This window comes from Periplaneta americana, chromosome 11 (assembly GCF_040183065.1).
Source record: "Periplaneta americana isolate PAMFEO1 chromosome 11, P.americana_PAMFEO1_priV1, whole genome shotgun sequence".
NCBI lineage: Eukaryota > Metazoa > Arthropoda > Insecta > Blattodea > Blattidae > Periplaneta > Periplaneta americana.
In genome coordinates this window covers 62,594,771-62,610,961 of record NC_091127.1, presented here as the reverse complement: position 1 = coordinate 62,610,961, position 16,191 = coordinate 62,594,771, and the positions used below count along the sequence as shown (strand labels likewise).

Below are 16,191 nucleotides of genomic sequence, written 5' to 3'. Positions count from 1 at the left end.
AAAGTATGTATATTTATGTATGTTTCTATCTACTCTTCTTAAGAATGTAATCTTAGTGCAAGAATTTTAAATTTCATTTTAGAAAGAGTAGAGATTTCTATTTTTGTGAATTACCAGTATGTATAAACTGTGTAATCATAATCTTAAATTTTAATTCAGAAAATATAGGTATGTTTGGTGAACAATTTAAAATTGTATGTCATTTTCAAGTATTTCTATCAAAACGGAACTGTCCCCGAACACGAGCTTTGCTCTTTCGGGGTACTTTCATGTAGCTTTTTTTATGTATATGTTATTATGAAATAAATAAAAGTATCCCCGTAACAAGCCATGAAGGCACTTGGGGGGGGGGCATGGAGGTAGAGCCCCATGCTTTCCAGACCTCGGCACTAGAATGAGGTGGTGTGGTCGGCACCACGCTCTGACCGCCTTTTACCCCCGGATTATAAATTTAAATCTAAATATTATTGGCTAAGACCACACCGTACACGAGCCTGGCTCCCACGGTAGTGGCTAGAAACATTTTTGTTTTATAAATTTAATTTGTATTCACTAGCTAGTTAAATAAATAAATAAATAAATAAATAACAAATATTGTCCTAATTGCGAAACATGGCAACATAACTCTTGGCAAAACTAACAGTGAAGTTCTGTTTTTAGTAATGAATTAATAACAGTTCTTACCTGTTATGCTATAGTACTGTATCTACTAAATATACTTGCCACTTCTTTGAATTCACATTGAATAGAACTAGATGGCTTACGAGGAAAATATCCTAATATTGTGCATCAGTTCTTACAAACCACTTATGAAATGAGATTGAGGTAAATTTGATGGAATTCCTTTCCATTAATGATAAAGGACACCGTTTCTACTGTATTATCTCGTCGAAAATAGACCGCATGTAGACCTACGCTATTTAATTGGAATTTTGTACACCGTGGTCAGAGTTTTTGTGGCGTTCATTCTTCTTGCAGTGCATAGAACCAGTGCTGCCAATATAAAGTGTCGAAATGTCGCAACAGCCCTGACCAAATTCCGTTACGCTAGCAAAAATTATGTTAAAATAACCAAAACCTGTCTTTCACTAGGAGATTTGCTTATTTCTCAGGAAGGCAAAACTTGAAGGTACATGTGACGATATGTCTCGTGACCAGAATATTGTACGAAATGGAAATATAAAAATTGGAAATTTATCCTTTGAAGAGGTGGAACAATTCAAATGTCTTGGAGCAATAGTAACAAATATAAATGATACTCTGGAGGAAATTAAACGCAGAATAATTATGGGAAATGTCTATTATTATTCGATTGAGAAGCTTTTATCACCCAGTCTGCTCTCAAAAAAGCTTAAAGTTAGAATTTATAAAACCATAATATTATCGGTTTTCTCTGTATAGTTGTGAAACTTGGACTCTCAATTTTAGAGGGGAACAGAGGTTAAGGGTGTTTGGGAATAAGGTGCTTAGGAAAATATTTGGAGCTAAGAGGAATGAAGTTACGGAAGAATGGAGAAAGTTATACATTGCAGAACTACATGCATTTTATACTTCACCTGACATAATTAGGAACATTAAATCCAGACTTTTAAGATGGGCAGGGGATGTAGTACGTATGGGCGAATCCAGAAATGCATATGGAGTGTTAGTTGGGAGGCCGGAGGGAAAAAAAACGTTTGGGCAGGCCGAGACGTAGATGGGAGGATAACATAAAAATTGATTTGAGGGAGGTGAGCTATGATGGTAGAGATTGGATTAATCTTGCACAGGATAGGAACCGATGGAGGGTTTATGTGAGGGCGCAAATGAACCTCCGGATTGGTTAAAAGCCATAATTAAAAAAGTAGTGTGCTACTTTGAGTTTGAGAGGTAGGACGGAAAAACAACCTCTCCGGTATATTAGTTCTACAGAGCGAAGGACTATTTACGCACTGGAGTTCGACCTCCGGCACTCAATGTAGCTATATTCGCGGTAGATAAGATCGGAGTGTAGGGATTCTTCCGGAGTTCCCTCGTTTCTCTCAACATTACATATTTCATTGCATCAACACTTCTCGGTCCATTGTACTCTTCTCTCCAGTCCATAATTTTCATGTCACAAAAGTACGGTTTTGGGGGAAAGTGTACTAGCTTCGGTGATGCCGCGTGTTATTAGCTTCTATTCCCGTGTTCAAAGTTACGTACTATGCTCCGGTGCGAGGCAGAGACCCTCAACGAACTATATTTACTTCCACTGACTTAATTGGAATGTTCCCAGCGCTTAAGACGGACCACTTGCATCATGGTCAAACCAGTCAGAACACAGTTGATGAATATAGGGTGATGCCTTCTGGTATTTCGGGATGGTCTGTTATCTGGTAACTATTAGGGACGATCCTATGTTACCTTACGTTTGGAAATATATTTTAGGGGAGAAGCTATTTTTAAGGTTTCCTTTGATATTATCTCTGTCCTCTAAAGATGAGATGCGTAAAGAACCTACTGAACGGATTCCGTTCGGAAAGACATTCACTCTCTCCCTCTGTGTACACATAAACTCTGAGACAAACACGGACAGTAGAACAAACGACACAACATACAATCTTTCTTTATTTCTTTTTAACTACTCTTTTCTAACGTGCTTACAATTCAATGAGGTGTATGAGAAGTACATCTTGGGACGAACACTAAATAAGCACACATGTTCGCTCTCACTGGTCGTGTGGTCAGCACGTGACAGGGCCGCCGCTAAGACAACATAGAACAGCAATTACCAGAAAGAAACATCCACTCCATAGACGAAAGATGAATCTTTTCCAATGTTCACACAGGTAATTGAACCAAAAACTACTAGGATGGGAAGTACGTATGCTATCCACTAAACGGACAACTTTTGTATGAAATATTCAATATTTTAATATGGATTTATTAACTGTTTGTGCAGTATTCTAAGACCTGAGTACGTGTGTTTGTTTAAATCCTCCAGAGTTTGTTGTGATACGCAGTTTGAACTGGAGAGGTATGTATATTATTCCTGGCAGTAGTCTTCCCAGGGGAACTTACTTTCCCAAAGTTATTCTTCCTTCTAACTAATAAACGAAGCAACTTGTATTGTAAGACTTCGAGCAACTTTCAGACAGCGAGAGTCGAATATTTTCAGTGTAATAATGGCACACAGCCACGAAAAGAGTATCCATATACGAGCAGGAATTTTTAATACCAGATGCGTGTGTTTGTATTTAAGATAGAAGTTCTTCAAAATAATAATTGAAAGATATTACTACATTTCACATCGTAAATGTGGTACAGTATATAGTAGTTTTCAAACTGTTTAATATTTTATCCAGAAGGGAAAGAGTGTATCCTGTTTGAGTGATTTACGCTGATCCTCATCTAGGCGCATTATCAAGCACAACCGGGTGTGCTGAAATTTGCTGTGTACCCGGCTTCCATGCACGAAATCCTATATGTCTCAAGACCAGCTCCATTCCTATTCCTAAAATAGGCGTTTATAGCACTATAAAACTTTGTCTGCTATGAATATGGTAATGGAATGAAGAGCAACCCGATGATTTTGATGCTCATCATGGGAAAATGGTGTCCCAAATATCACTATGGATTTTGAAATGAAATTTCTATTCTTTATTTTGTGACGCTTTATCAACTTCTTTGGTTATCTAGCGTGTGAATGAGATGAAGGTGATAATGGCAGCGAAATGAGTTTAGGGTCCAGCGCCGAAAGTTATTTGCTCTTAATGGGTTGAGGGAAAACCTACCAAGAGCTCAAATGTGAGTAATTTATTCCAAGAAAACTAACATGTTTCCTTTCTTTAGCTTTGCTACTTAACCGATAATAAAATCTAAGGTTGCAGTTTTTCACAGAAATTTCTGCCGTCATCGGCGGGGAACCGTCTATTCCTGGATTCAGTGGCAGGTACAGGAACAAATTAACCACGGTGTCAAATTTGATACGTTCATCGAATTATTAATTACTGTTATTTATTAATAAATTATTTATTTATTCACTGAATTATGTATATTATGTTTTTTGTGTCGCTATCAAAAGACGAGCACTTGGATCTAGTCATTGTCTCGTTTAATTTTGTCTCGGTTTGTATGATAAGACAACCGAATGTTTTTAAAAGGGAGGAATAAGATATACATTTACAAATTTCCAATACAACCTTTAATAATTGAGAAAAATTCGCTCTGGCGCCGAGGATCAAATCCGAGTCCTTGGTGCTACGTACCAAGCGCTCTAACCACTGAGCTACGCCGAAGTCTAATCAACAGCATCGGATCGAATCCTCCTCCTCCTTCTCTAGTGTTTTTTCCTTTGTGGTCTTACTCCATGTTCGACATAAGTTATAATATGTTGACATGTTGTATTGAGTCAACTGCAATTATACAAGGAGCGCACTCAACTGAGGGACTTTGTGGCTGGGATTCCACAGCATATGCACTGTTGGGCGAAGTATCGACGTAAAGATTATTTTTTGGTCCTATAGAATTTATCTGTTATTGTAACAATTGATATTTTTCTCTTCTAACAACAGTTGTTACCACAACAGATAAATTCTGTAGAACCAAAAAATTAATCTTCATGTAGATTACAATACAGTCTGTTTTGTCGTGCTATGCGTGAGAAACATGGACACAGATCAATGAAGATACGCAAAAAAAAATTAAGAATATTTTATAAATAAAATATTTGAAGTGGTGAAGATCCTTTCAGTAGGGAATAGAGCATCCTAAAAGTTGCAGTGAATTATAATTTATTTAAAGACAAAGTACCAAAGATTAAAATCACTCACTTTAAACTGGATTGACTACCATATCATGAGATCTGAACTGCAAAGATTGATTAAAGCGTGACCGAAGAAAATCCAGCAAGAGGAAGAGCGTTATGACGTCAAAAATTACAATTCTTTTGAAATTTTGGGAGTGATTTAAAAATTTGAAAGTGAAAAATTGATGTAGGCCTACTTATTGTTTAAATACAGCAAATTATCTCTTGGCCCAGTTTTCTCATGAGTTGTGTCTTGGGACAGTTGACTAAACAACAAGAACTTGCTTAACATTTTGAAGTCGACAGCAAAAAGCCTGCAAAGAGTATCTTATAACTGTTTAATAATAATAATAATAATAATAATAATAATAATAATAATAATAATAATAATAATAATAATAATAATAATAATAATGCAGTTAGATCTGCCACATGGTAGAAAGTGAATAATGAAATAACCGTTTATACATTAGAGACAAAAATTGTGTGTGTAATTTTATTGTTATTTATACTGCTAATAAAGCCTTAATTTTTGTTTCAGGATCGGCTCTTCTTCAGATTGTGGAGGTTTACAAGGAGATACAAGCCCAACAAATGAACATTGTGAGTACCGACGGTTTTTAATGTAGTATAGTACAGTACTTTGGTTAACAATGATTGTTAGGGGGGAAATATGTTACGATCAGCATAACATTATTATTATAATCATTAAAATAGAAGTCGACCTGGTTGGCGAGTTGGTATAGCGCTAGCCTTCTATGCCCAAGGTTGCGGGTTCGATCCCGGGCCAGGTCGATGGCATTTAAGTGTGCTTAAATGCGACAGGCTCATGTCAGTAAATTTACTGGCATGTAAAAGAACTCCTGCGGGACAAAATTCCGGCACATCCGGCGACGCTGATATAACCTCTGCAGTTGCGAGCGTCGTTAAATAAAACATAACATTTAACATTAAAATAGAATCATCACCAAAAGGAGTATGGATTTTCCCTCTTCTTGTTGTGTATTGCAGTATCTCTTACGGTGGTATGTTTGGACTATCCTAGCTACTTTATCATACCAATAAATTATCCCACATTATACCGACTTGGTTATGATACTTGCATACGTATTTCGTGTTTTGTATCTTTCATCATCAAGCAATGAATGTCATATATGAATGGTCTCAGGAATAGCATTCTACATTCTCTAATATTTCTAACTGGAACGATCTGATTTCCTCATCAAATATAATTAGTCTGTTTGCCATCATGATAGAAGAATATAAATTAATTGTATCATCTCAGAGAACAAAAGTGACCAAAAGAACAAAAACATGGCATTTGTAGAGTAAGACACAGTAGAACAAACAAGTATCTGAAACTATTTACATTTAAAATAACTTTGATATATAATTTGGATGCGGAATCGAAACACCATAAATTATATTTTTATGCGGAACTACAAAATTGGCAAGGGAAGAAACCAATAAAATATTTGTAAGACAATGCTGGTTTATACTCTGACATATAATGTCTTTAAGACACGAAAGTTGACGAATAGATGTATGCAAATGAATCGGTTTTGCTACAAATTTTTTTATTTCACCATTATTCACTTATACATGATTTCAATTTCTCGAAATTGTCTTCTGCATTTAAATATGACTTTGAATATTAATATTAGTTAATATTTTTCATTATTATCTGTTTGATAATGGATTATTTTAGTTTATTCCACCACTGTCGCCACCAAGGTTCCGTGATAGTTGTAACGAAATAATTTTGTGTGATTTTATTTTGCTTTTACAGCCAAGACGTTAGAAAATTCCTGTATATTCTCCCGATAAATGGCACTGTAAGATTTTACAGAAGTACCGACATAGCAAACTTCAATATATGGGTTGATTCGTGCCATTCACTGATGCTATATTTTAATGTTATCTTTTTATTTTAGTTTTTCCTTATGTAGTTCCATGCAGAATAGTTAGGGTTGACATTTTTATATTTATGTATTTAGGTAATATAATAGTATGTTAGACAAGATATCGTAACTTAGGTAAAATAATTTGTTTCTGAGCATAATTTTGCTTAAAATATTTTAGTGTGAGAAGAGGTGAGGAGAATTTAAGAGTACTTGCAAACAAATTACTACAGGAAATCCTGACAGCAGTAAAGGTCATGATATTGAAGAGTGTTAACTTAAGAAAGGAAGGAGTGGACTAAAACTTAAAGAATAAATGATTATATGTGACCGTTATCCTCTGATCGCATATATATCAGATTGGTCAATTCCATGTTATGAAATAGAAACAAACTGAGAACAACCACCATAGCGTCTATCGTTCCAAAGGCAGTTTTTGGTAACGACCGCTAGATGGAAATACAGTTTCTCCATGCAAATTCATAAGGGTTATAACTAGAGTTAGGAATTTTAGGTGCTGCACTTTTTTTTGTATTTAAATGTCCAAATTAGCTTTTCTTGCAAATAAGATATTAAATAAACGCTCACAATTGTGTTTTGGTAGCACTTTTGCACCTTTTTTCAATGCAAGCACCTTTTTGCACTGCAAGTTTCTTTTTACACCTTTCATAGATATTTTTTTTTGAATAAAGATAAACTATTTATATTTAGTAATTTCATTATTCAAGTATTAAAATATTGTTGTAGGTAGTTGGCATCGCTGCATCACATTACTTTTGCTTCACTGAACCACCGTTAGGCCAAGGCTATTGTGTAGAAAGTAAAGGGAGATGTGAGGGCTGGAACAAATTTAAATCTTTATAATTTTTTAGTTCCGAATACACTTCGATCAGTGTAGTGTCTGCCATTTTCCTGTGTCTCCAGTATGCCAAAACACAAAGTGAACGCCGGGAAAATATGTGATATTGTTAAACAGTTTAGTGCAGATGGCATTCATAGTGACGGTTATATTCTGAGGTGCCATAGACACATGTGCTGTATATCCACTAAGACTGTTAACTTTTTTCTCGACATCAGGAACATGCTTGAACTCTTTCTGACAGAAAGATCCCTTTCACTTCAAGTTTGTCAATTGTATTGCAAAGGAAACCCAAGTTAGCAGATATATATGCCAAGTCTTTTTTTAACACTGTGTCATTTATCTAAAACATTCCAATTGAAGTGGTATCACTTTTGTTCAGTCCACTAACGACAGAAGCAAAACCACCAACATTTTCAGCAAGCCAAGTTCCCCACCATGTTATTATCAATGTGGGTGGCAGTGGTATGTCGGGATTTTTATTCTTGAATATGTCAATTCTTCTCGGTGACTTAATGAACATTTTTTCCCCCATTGGAAATCATTTTATCCAAATTATGATACAGTGTTCTAATTTCTTTACATATTCTGTGTAAACCATGTGCAATACATGTAACATGAATCATTTTAGGATCACTAACAACATGACCTCTGGCTACCTTCTTCATATACGCTGCAGCATCTGACAAGAATAGTGAAACATTGTCGTATTTCACACCTGGCACAAAAAATGTGCATTGCTTCGTTAAATAATTTGCAGCTGTCACATGGTTCATAGCAGTAATTTCTTTCCACGTTAACAGAAAACATTTCTTCGAAATCACTTCATTATTTTTTAATACTTCAACAATGACATTTCCAACTTTCCTTCCAGTAGAGTCCGAAATTTCGTCTAAACTAACCCAGATTTATTCATTTGCACAAATTGAACGAATCTGTTCCAGAGTTTCTTTGTAACACTTCAGGAGACAATTTCGACTCTTCACGAGTGTCAATATTTGAATATTTGGTGAGAAACTTCTGTAACACAGGATAATTCACTTTATAAAAAAATTGTATGTATTTATTCACACAGCAAATGGGTAAATACCCGGTGGCAGTGGTAATTAATTACACTCATTTAGAAGGGCCTTTAAAATAACCTGAAACGGGATCACTAAACAGAGCTTGTGTCTTCGTTTTATTCGAAACTGCAGCGTTGTGTTTGTTGCCAGCTATGTGTTGTGTGACCTGAGATCGCTGTTCAGCCTTATTGCTTTCCCTCATGGCTGGCAGTACACGACGCGTAACTAAAAATGTCCTTACCCTTTATCGTATTGCTGCAAATGATTACTTGTAGTTGCTTTTACTTTAGGCATTGTTGTAATAGACTAAAAATATGTAACTGTGAAAACCATCACCTCACAGGACTAGAAATTAACAAGTGAATGAGCTGGTCTCGACTCAGGTACCAGTGTGTAATGTTTTGAAAGAAGAGAATATTTTTTAAATATTTATGGTAAGACTGATAAGGAACCCTTGCCATTGAGAAACAACATGCACTAGCTAGAGATATGTTCATAATTGGAAACGGAACCAGAGGCAGCTGATGTTTATGAAATTCTAATTACTTCCTGAATCAGAATTATGGTAACTTACAAGGCACTCCTAAATGACACATCAATGTTTGTGTGTATTACTGAACAATTTTTTAGTGGTGACAACTCCTATCGCTTGTGGTGAGAGAGCAGACTGTAGTTTCACAGGTTCACAGGTAGGCAATTCCGAGACATAGTTACCAGCTGTCATTTCTAAGCAACTGCACCGAACATTCAGGTGACGATTAGGCCTAATCTCAAATGGGGCTTTTGTCGAAAATTATTTGATGAAAACTTAATTTTTATGTGTTTTATGTGAATATTTGAAAATATGTATTTGCACTAAAAATTCGAAATAAGTGTTCTTATCCATGTTGAATTATTCGTACACTACTTTTAACACTTGAATATAAATAATTGATTAAATGGCGATCTTACTCGTGTTAATTATTTAAGCAAACAGGCACCCGCACACAAACCAGCCACACACATGGACAAAATCATCAGAAACAACATAAAATTCAGAAGACAGACAACAATAAAAAAGTACTATAGACCTAGTCAACAAAACAAAACAACAACATATTCCACACTGTGCAACACTAGCATCTTTCGATATCACTAACTTATACACTAACATACCAATACAAGACACATTACAGATACTAAAACAAATGCTCACAGACAACAGCACACCACAAGAACACATCGAAGAAATCATCCAAATCACAGACATCATAACAAAGCAAAACTATTTCACGCATAATAATAAATACTACACCGAAACAGAAGGATTGCCAATGGGATCATCCATATCTACATACTAGGAGAGATATTTTTACGCAACATAGAAGAAACATACATACTCAACAATGAACACAACAAATATGCAGACAACATAATATACTGGCACAGATACGTAGAGGACATACTCAAACTATACAAAGGAAACAAACTACAAATACACAAACTATACCAATACATAAACAAAATACACCCAAAACTCCAATACACACTGGAACTTGAAAACAATAACTCCATAAATTTCCTAGACATCACCATAAAAAGTTGACAACAAACACACCTTCAAAATATACAAAAACCCACCACCACACACATACACAACACATCTAATCACCCCACACAACACAAACATGCTGCATTCAGGAGAATGGTACACAGATTACTCAACATACCCATGAGCCAACAACATTACAATGAAGAAGTGAACACAATCAAATACATAGCACAAGAAATTGGTTACAATCCAAACACAATAGACAACATCGTAAGAAAGACAAAAAAAAAAACTCCACAAACACAAAAACACACAAAACGCAAACACAAGAACACAAGAAATACATCACATTAACATACGAAAACAAAAACACACACAAGATCGCATCCTCACTCAGAAAACAGAACATAGCATACAGAACAGAAACCATACTACAAAGACATCTCAACACACAAACAACACAAAGAAATAAATAAAACCACACAGGCGTATACAAACTCACATGCAATAGTTGCGACATTTTCTACATTGGACAGACAGGCAGATCATTCCAAACTCGATACAAAGAACACATTAAAGCAATAACCAGAGGACACAATACATCTACATATGCCGAACACATAACTAATGCTAACCACACATACAGTAACATAAATACAGACACGGAAATCCTACACATACAACCCAAAAACCAAAAACTCAACACACTAGAACAATATGAAATATACAGACACACTAAACACACCCTAATCAAATTCTCAACACACAGATCAATTTCAGAACACACACACACTATTTGACACAACTCTTCATCACACGAACGCACACACACAACAGGCAGCGAAGTTGAGATAGCGCCGAGATATAGTAGGCTCTGAGGATGGTGTCAAGTAGCACCGACACAGCTGTAAGCCACACATACTTACATAATTAACACGAGTAAGATCGCTATTTAATCTATTATTAAGTGTTCTTATGTGAATTAAAATTTAAAATATATGCTTAGGTGACCCTGTTCGGAACTTAAAACACAATTACAAGTTTTTATTACAGTGACAGGCTTATGTGAACGCAGCAATGAACCTCCGGGTTCCTTAAAAACCATAAGTAAGTGCAAATAAAATATTTATTTATCTAAAAATCCTAGCCTATTCATAACTGTGCTAAGTTCGATTTTAAATTACTGAAATATGATGTTGATTCAATAGTTCTCAAAATATATTCAGACTTCTCATCTTCATCTAAGAAAGCTGAGTTAAAGTTTTTCTGTGAATTTTCCTAACAAGATTCATGATAAAATTTTGCGTCATGTTGCAGTCAGATGGTTGTCACTGCAGTCAGCCATTGAACGTTTTGTTAAAATATTATTATTAAGTAATAAACTAATGCTGAATTCTTGGCAATAAAGCCATCAACACTTTGTTCTCCAATATTTCACACACACAGTGGTTTTAGAGGAAAGGACTGGACATTGCTGAAGATGATTCTGATCCATTTCTTCCTTAAGACTTCACAATGAACAAAGAGATGAAGAAATAATTTCAATTTTGCTCATGCATTTTGACAAACATTCATGTCCTGTAAGTAATCGAAAGGATATAACTGCACTTCTCCTTAGATACGGAGGAATTATATTTTGTTGCACAGTGAGACAGTCCCACCTTTTAGTTTTTGAAATTTCGTGGAAATGATGTCTGATATTATATCTTGATATTTTGAGGTGATTAATGTTTTAACTGTTTTTTTAGTTTGTTATTTTAACGAAGCTATATCAACTAAGTACTCGATTATTTAGCGTCGATGGGATTGGTGATAGCGAGATGAGGCCGAGGATTCGCCATATATTACCTGACATCCACCTTACAGTTGGAGGAGAAAAACCTCGGGGAAAAAATCAGATAATCAGCCCAAATGGGGATCGAACCCTCGCCCAAGCGCAACTTTGGATAGGCACGCAAGCGCCTCAGCTGATTCAGTTATGCTAGTGGCCCTTTTAACTGTTGAAAATATTAAAGTTGACATGGGATTTTACTTCCCTTCTCAGCAAGACAGCAGCTTCATTACTAGATACCCATTGAAAAACTATCCTTTTGTTAAGCTTCATCAGATGGTGTAAAATTTTCCAATAATAAGCTTCTTTTTGTCTCTATCTTAAGTGACAGACTGGTTATTATAGCAGTAATAGCTGCTTTAAAATCACTAAATGTAACAGCTTATTCAAAATAAGAGATCCAGTACAACAGAGTTTTAAGTTTAAGAGACATTTTTGGTCCGACAAGTTAAATGTTGAATAACTAAATGTAGGTCCTTCAATAATTGTCATAATTTATTAGGCCTAATGGTTATACAAATAAAACATTAGGTCATGATTTTTATAAGTTAAATATGATTAGTGCTTCCGCCATATATGGCATCTGTTGCATAATTAGGAATAACATTATGAGCTAAGAATTATTTCTTAAGCTTAATGTTTGCTACCATATTGTGTAGCTTAGTCTTTACGTTCATGTATGAATTGAATATTTTTGCCTGACTGGCACTGCAAAATTTAAAGAGACATTTTTGGTCCGACAAGTTAAATGTAGAATAATTAAATGTAAATCCTTCAATAGTTGTCACAATTTATTAGGACTAACGTGTATACAAATAAAACATTAGATCATGATTTTTTATAAGTTAAATATGACTAGCGCTTTCGAGGTATATGACAACTTCCTGACACCTTATATTTTACGTTCATACAACTTGATATATGTTATCTCTTAGACCTGATGATGGTATATATGGCGAAAGCGCTAGTCATATTTATAGAGTTTGTGTCGAATAGATATTTGAGAATGGATATCTTAGGCCGTAAGAATAACACGCAACACACTTGCCGAACCAAGGTTTATTAACTCTTAACTAATACAGCATATTAGCTGCAACGTGCTCACAGTAACCACGGTAACTCAGCTCGAAAAATACGTCACCATGAGTGATGCTGGAGTCATTGGTATTATGCTGCCACACCAGCCCTCACGGAGTGAAGGAGCTAGTCTATGAGATGGGCCGGGACCACGCATGGCAGCCAGAATGGGTGGTGACGACAGTCTCTTGGGCTGACACTGCAGGATTATAATGTGGGAGAGGGTCTGGGTTATGGAATGTCACCAGCAAGAATGTAAGCTGTCTTCACTCTATCGATGCTGACATGTAAGTGCTTACTGTTGATTTCTATGATTAGTGTCCTGTCGTCTCATTGCACAACTTAGTGAGGTCCTGTGTGTGAAGGCTGGAGAGCGCCGCAGACTGTGTCATTCCACTGAACACGTGTGTAGGTGGCCAGCTCCTTGAAAATAAATGTGCTGGGCTGCCATGATATGGGGATTGGACAAAGACGTCTCATCTGTTGCACTATTTTGGTGGCGAAGTCAGAGGTGTCCTTATGTTTCTGGGTCTCTGTTGCTCTCAACAGTGCACCAGGGATAAGAATAGGCTCTCCGTACACGAGCTCAGCTGAAGATGCTCCTAAATCCTCATTATGGGCGCTACGTATACCAAGGAGGACAATGAATAGTGCTTAGAACCAAGACATGCCCAGTTGGCACATAATGGATGCCATCAGTTGTTGGTGGAATTACTTCACCATATCATTAGATTCATCCTCTGATTGAGGTTCTGGCTGATATGTACATCTATCAGGCAGTACATCTCACTTGACGATATATGTCAGAGGAAGAACAATTGTTTGTATGCATCTGAAGTCTGACTAGTGTAATATGTAACTAGTCGGTGATGTATGCAATGGAGAAGGAAAGGAACTGGCCACCCTACCCCATCATCTCATGGCCTATTTGTCTCATAAGTGGTGCCTTGTTGGTATCACTTGTGAGGGTCAGACCTGTCTTCGGACAGTTAACTAAACAATAACAACAATAATTAGATCTGGGATGTAAGCTGGTTGTACAGAACCTTGTGGTGCCAGTTAACTTCACTAGGTTCTGGAAGAGCTGGGGTTCGAACTGTCGGCCTTGGTCTGTTGTGATACATGTTGTGCATCCAAAGTGGACAACCCAGCATGTAGGATTGGTCCAATGATTCAAGTGCACATGCTGGAAACGTGCTGATGGTGTGGGGAAATTTTTTAGTGGGGCTGTGACATGTCAAGCTCAGGGTCAGATATGGCCATCTCACTTACACTGGGCCACACGAAGCGCTCTGACAGTTGCGCACGTGCCAGGTTGACTGAGGCCTTGCATACTCTCCTACACTTGCTTATAGTAAAGGGTCTGGGACAAGATGTCGATGTGTTACAGAGGAGGGAGATTGGTTCCAGGAATTTCGATCTGTTGCAGGTTTAAAAACAAGTTACCGTTTATCAGTTGTTGCAGTTCAGGATCACTCTGATGGAAAACTGCTACAACGCAAAAACAGTTGATGGAGTTTCAATTGGCATCGTTCTTGCTCTTGCTCTAACACGGTTCAAGATGAGCTTTACTTCTTTACCTGCTTCATCAGCACTAAGTAAATGCTTATCTATGCCATCCCGCAAAACCCGAATGTTATCCTGGTTGCTGTTAGTTGTCATTGCAAATTTTCCTTTCCTTGCATCGTCAATATATTTTTGTCCTATCTCTATTAAAATCATGATGTTGTTACAGGCACCCATGAAAAGAAAGAAATAGCTTACCTTTCTGTGATGGCACTAAATGAGGATTTTGTTCCATCTTTAAAAATTTCAATTCTGATTAGTTCTGCACTTGAAAATTTTTACACAGGATACTCCATGAACAATGGATATAGTGTACATTATAGAGCTATGGACATTATGACTATAGACATCAGAGTGAAGTGGACATTATACTATTATGGACATTTTGAAATATGGACATTATAATCCTGGACTTTATGTCTGGTAACCATCCTATCTAACATGTCAATTGCATGGTGCATGATAAATCTCTGGAACCATTCGCAATAATGAATTCTTTTCTCGTCATCTGTACAACCGACACTTTATATGGATATAACTCGAAATCTTTGTTCTCTGCTGTGTATCCGGAACCATATGAAAGATTGGTTTGTTGGGCCAATTTATTTACTGATTTCGTTGGCCTTTCAAGTCCCCTATCTGAAATATCAGTCAGTTTCTCTTCAGTTAAGATATCTGGTCTACCACTCCTCCCAACATCATGCACTGAAGTTGTCTTGCGAAACTTATTTATTAAACCACGGACATTATCCTGATGTGGTAGTCTTGAATTTGGAAAACTTTCAACGAATTTATATTTCTCTTTCGCAGTTTAATTTCTCCCTCTTCAAAACGTATTCTCCATTACAAACACTCTTTCATCGATAGAAAACATTTTACACTCGTCTATCCTCACAATGAAGTAGAGATTGAAGTGGACTAACAAATGTTCTTCAACCCTTGTGGCAGTCAGGATTTGCGGCCGTCAGTCTTGGAAGGCTGTGAGTCTATCAAACCGGAATGAAAGCAAGAGTGCCAACTTTCTTCAGAGTTACTAGAACTAATGGAGCTATGACGAAACTTCTCGATCACACTGTAGGTACATTATGTTTCGATTTTCAATGATAGTAACAGTCGTTCATTTTAATATCTATTTATTTATTTAACAGATTTATTTCTACTGGCAGAGTTAAGGCTATAGGTCTTAGGTAAATATTATAGGTTAATTAAAATGTTTATGTAATTAAATTACAAAATGTATAATATATTGCAATCTACATGATGTACTCATGTGTTTGTGCAGTTAATTCTATTATATTCTCTTTTTTTAATTGAGGAGGAAGTCTCTTGAAAGAAATAAATACAAGATTAAAATAGTAGTACTTACACTTTTATAGCCAAAGGGAATTTTTGAAAATGTTCTGGGTATGACAATAAAAGATCAACGATAACTCAATGCAAATTTTAAATATTAATTTATTTTTTTAGTCGACCTGGTTGGCGAGTCGGTATAGCGCTGGCCTTCTATGCCCAAGGCTGCGGGTTCGATCCCGGGCCAAGTCGATGGCATTTGTGTGCTTAAATGTGACAGGCTTATGTCAGTAGATTTACTGGC

The 16,191-nt window shown here is 36.3% G+C and overlaps 1 protein-coding gene across 2 annotated transcripts in view; it reads left to right on the top strand.

The window, feature by feature from the left end:
- Positions 1 to 16,191, top strand: part of IRSp53 (Insulin receptor substrate 53 kDa) — a 1,482,105-nt gene that overhangs the window by 1,322,815 nt on the left and 143,099 nt on the right. For both annotated transcript variants that reach the window (XM_069839560.1, XM_069839559.1), the window contains exon 5: positions 5,310 to 5,371. In XM_069839560.1, coding sequence (XP_069695661.1) covers positions 5,310 to 5,371 — 62 coding nt within the window. The remainder of the gene's footprint in view (positions 1 to 5,309; positions 5,372 to 16,191) is intronic.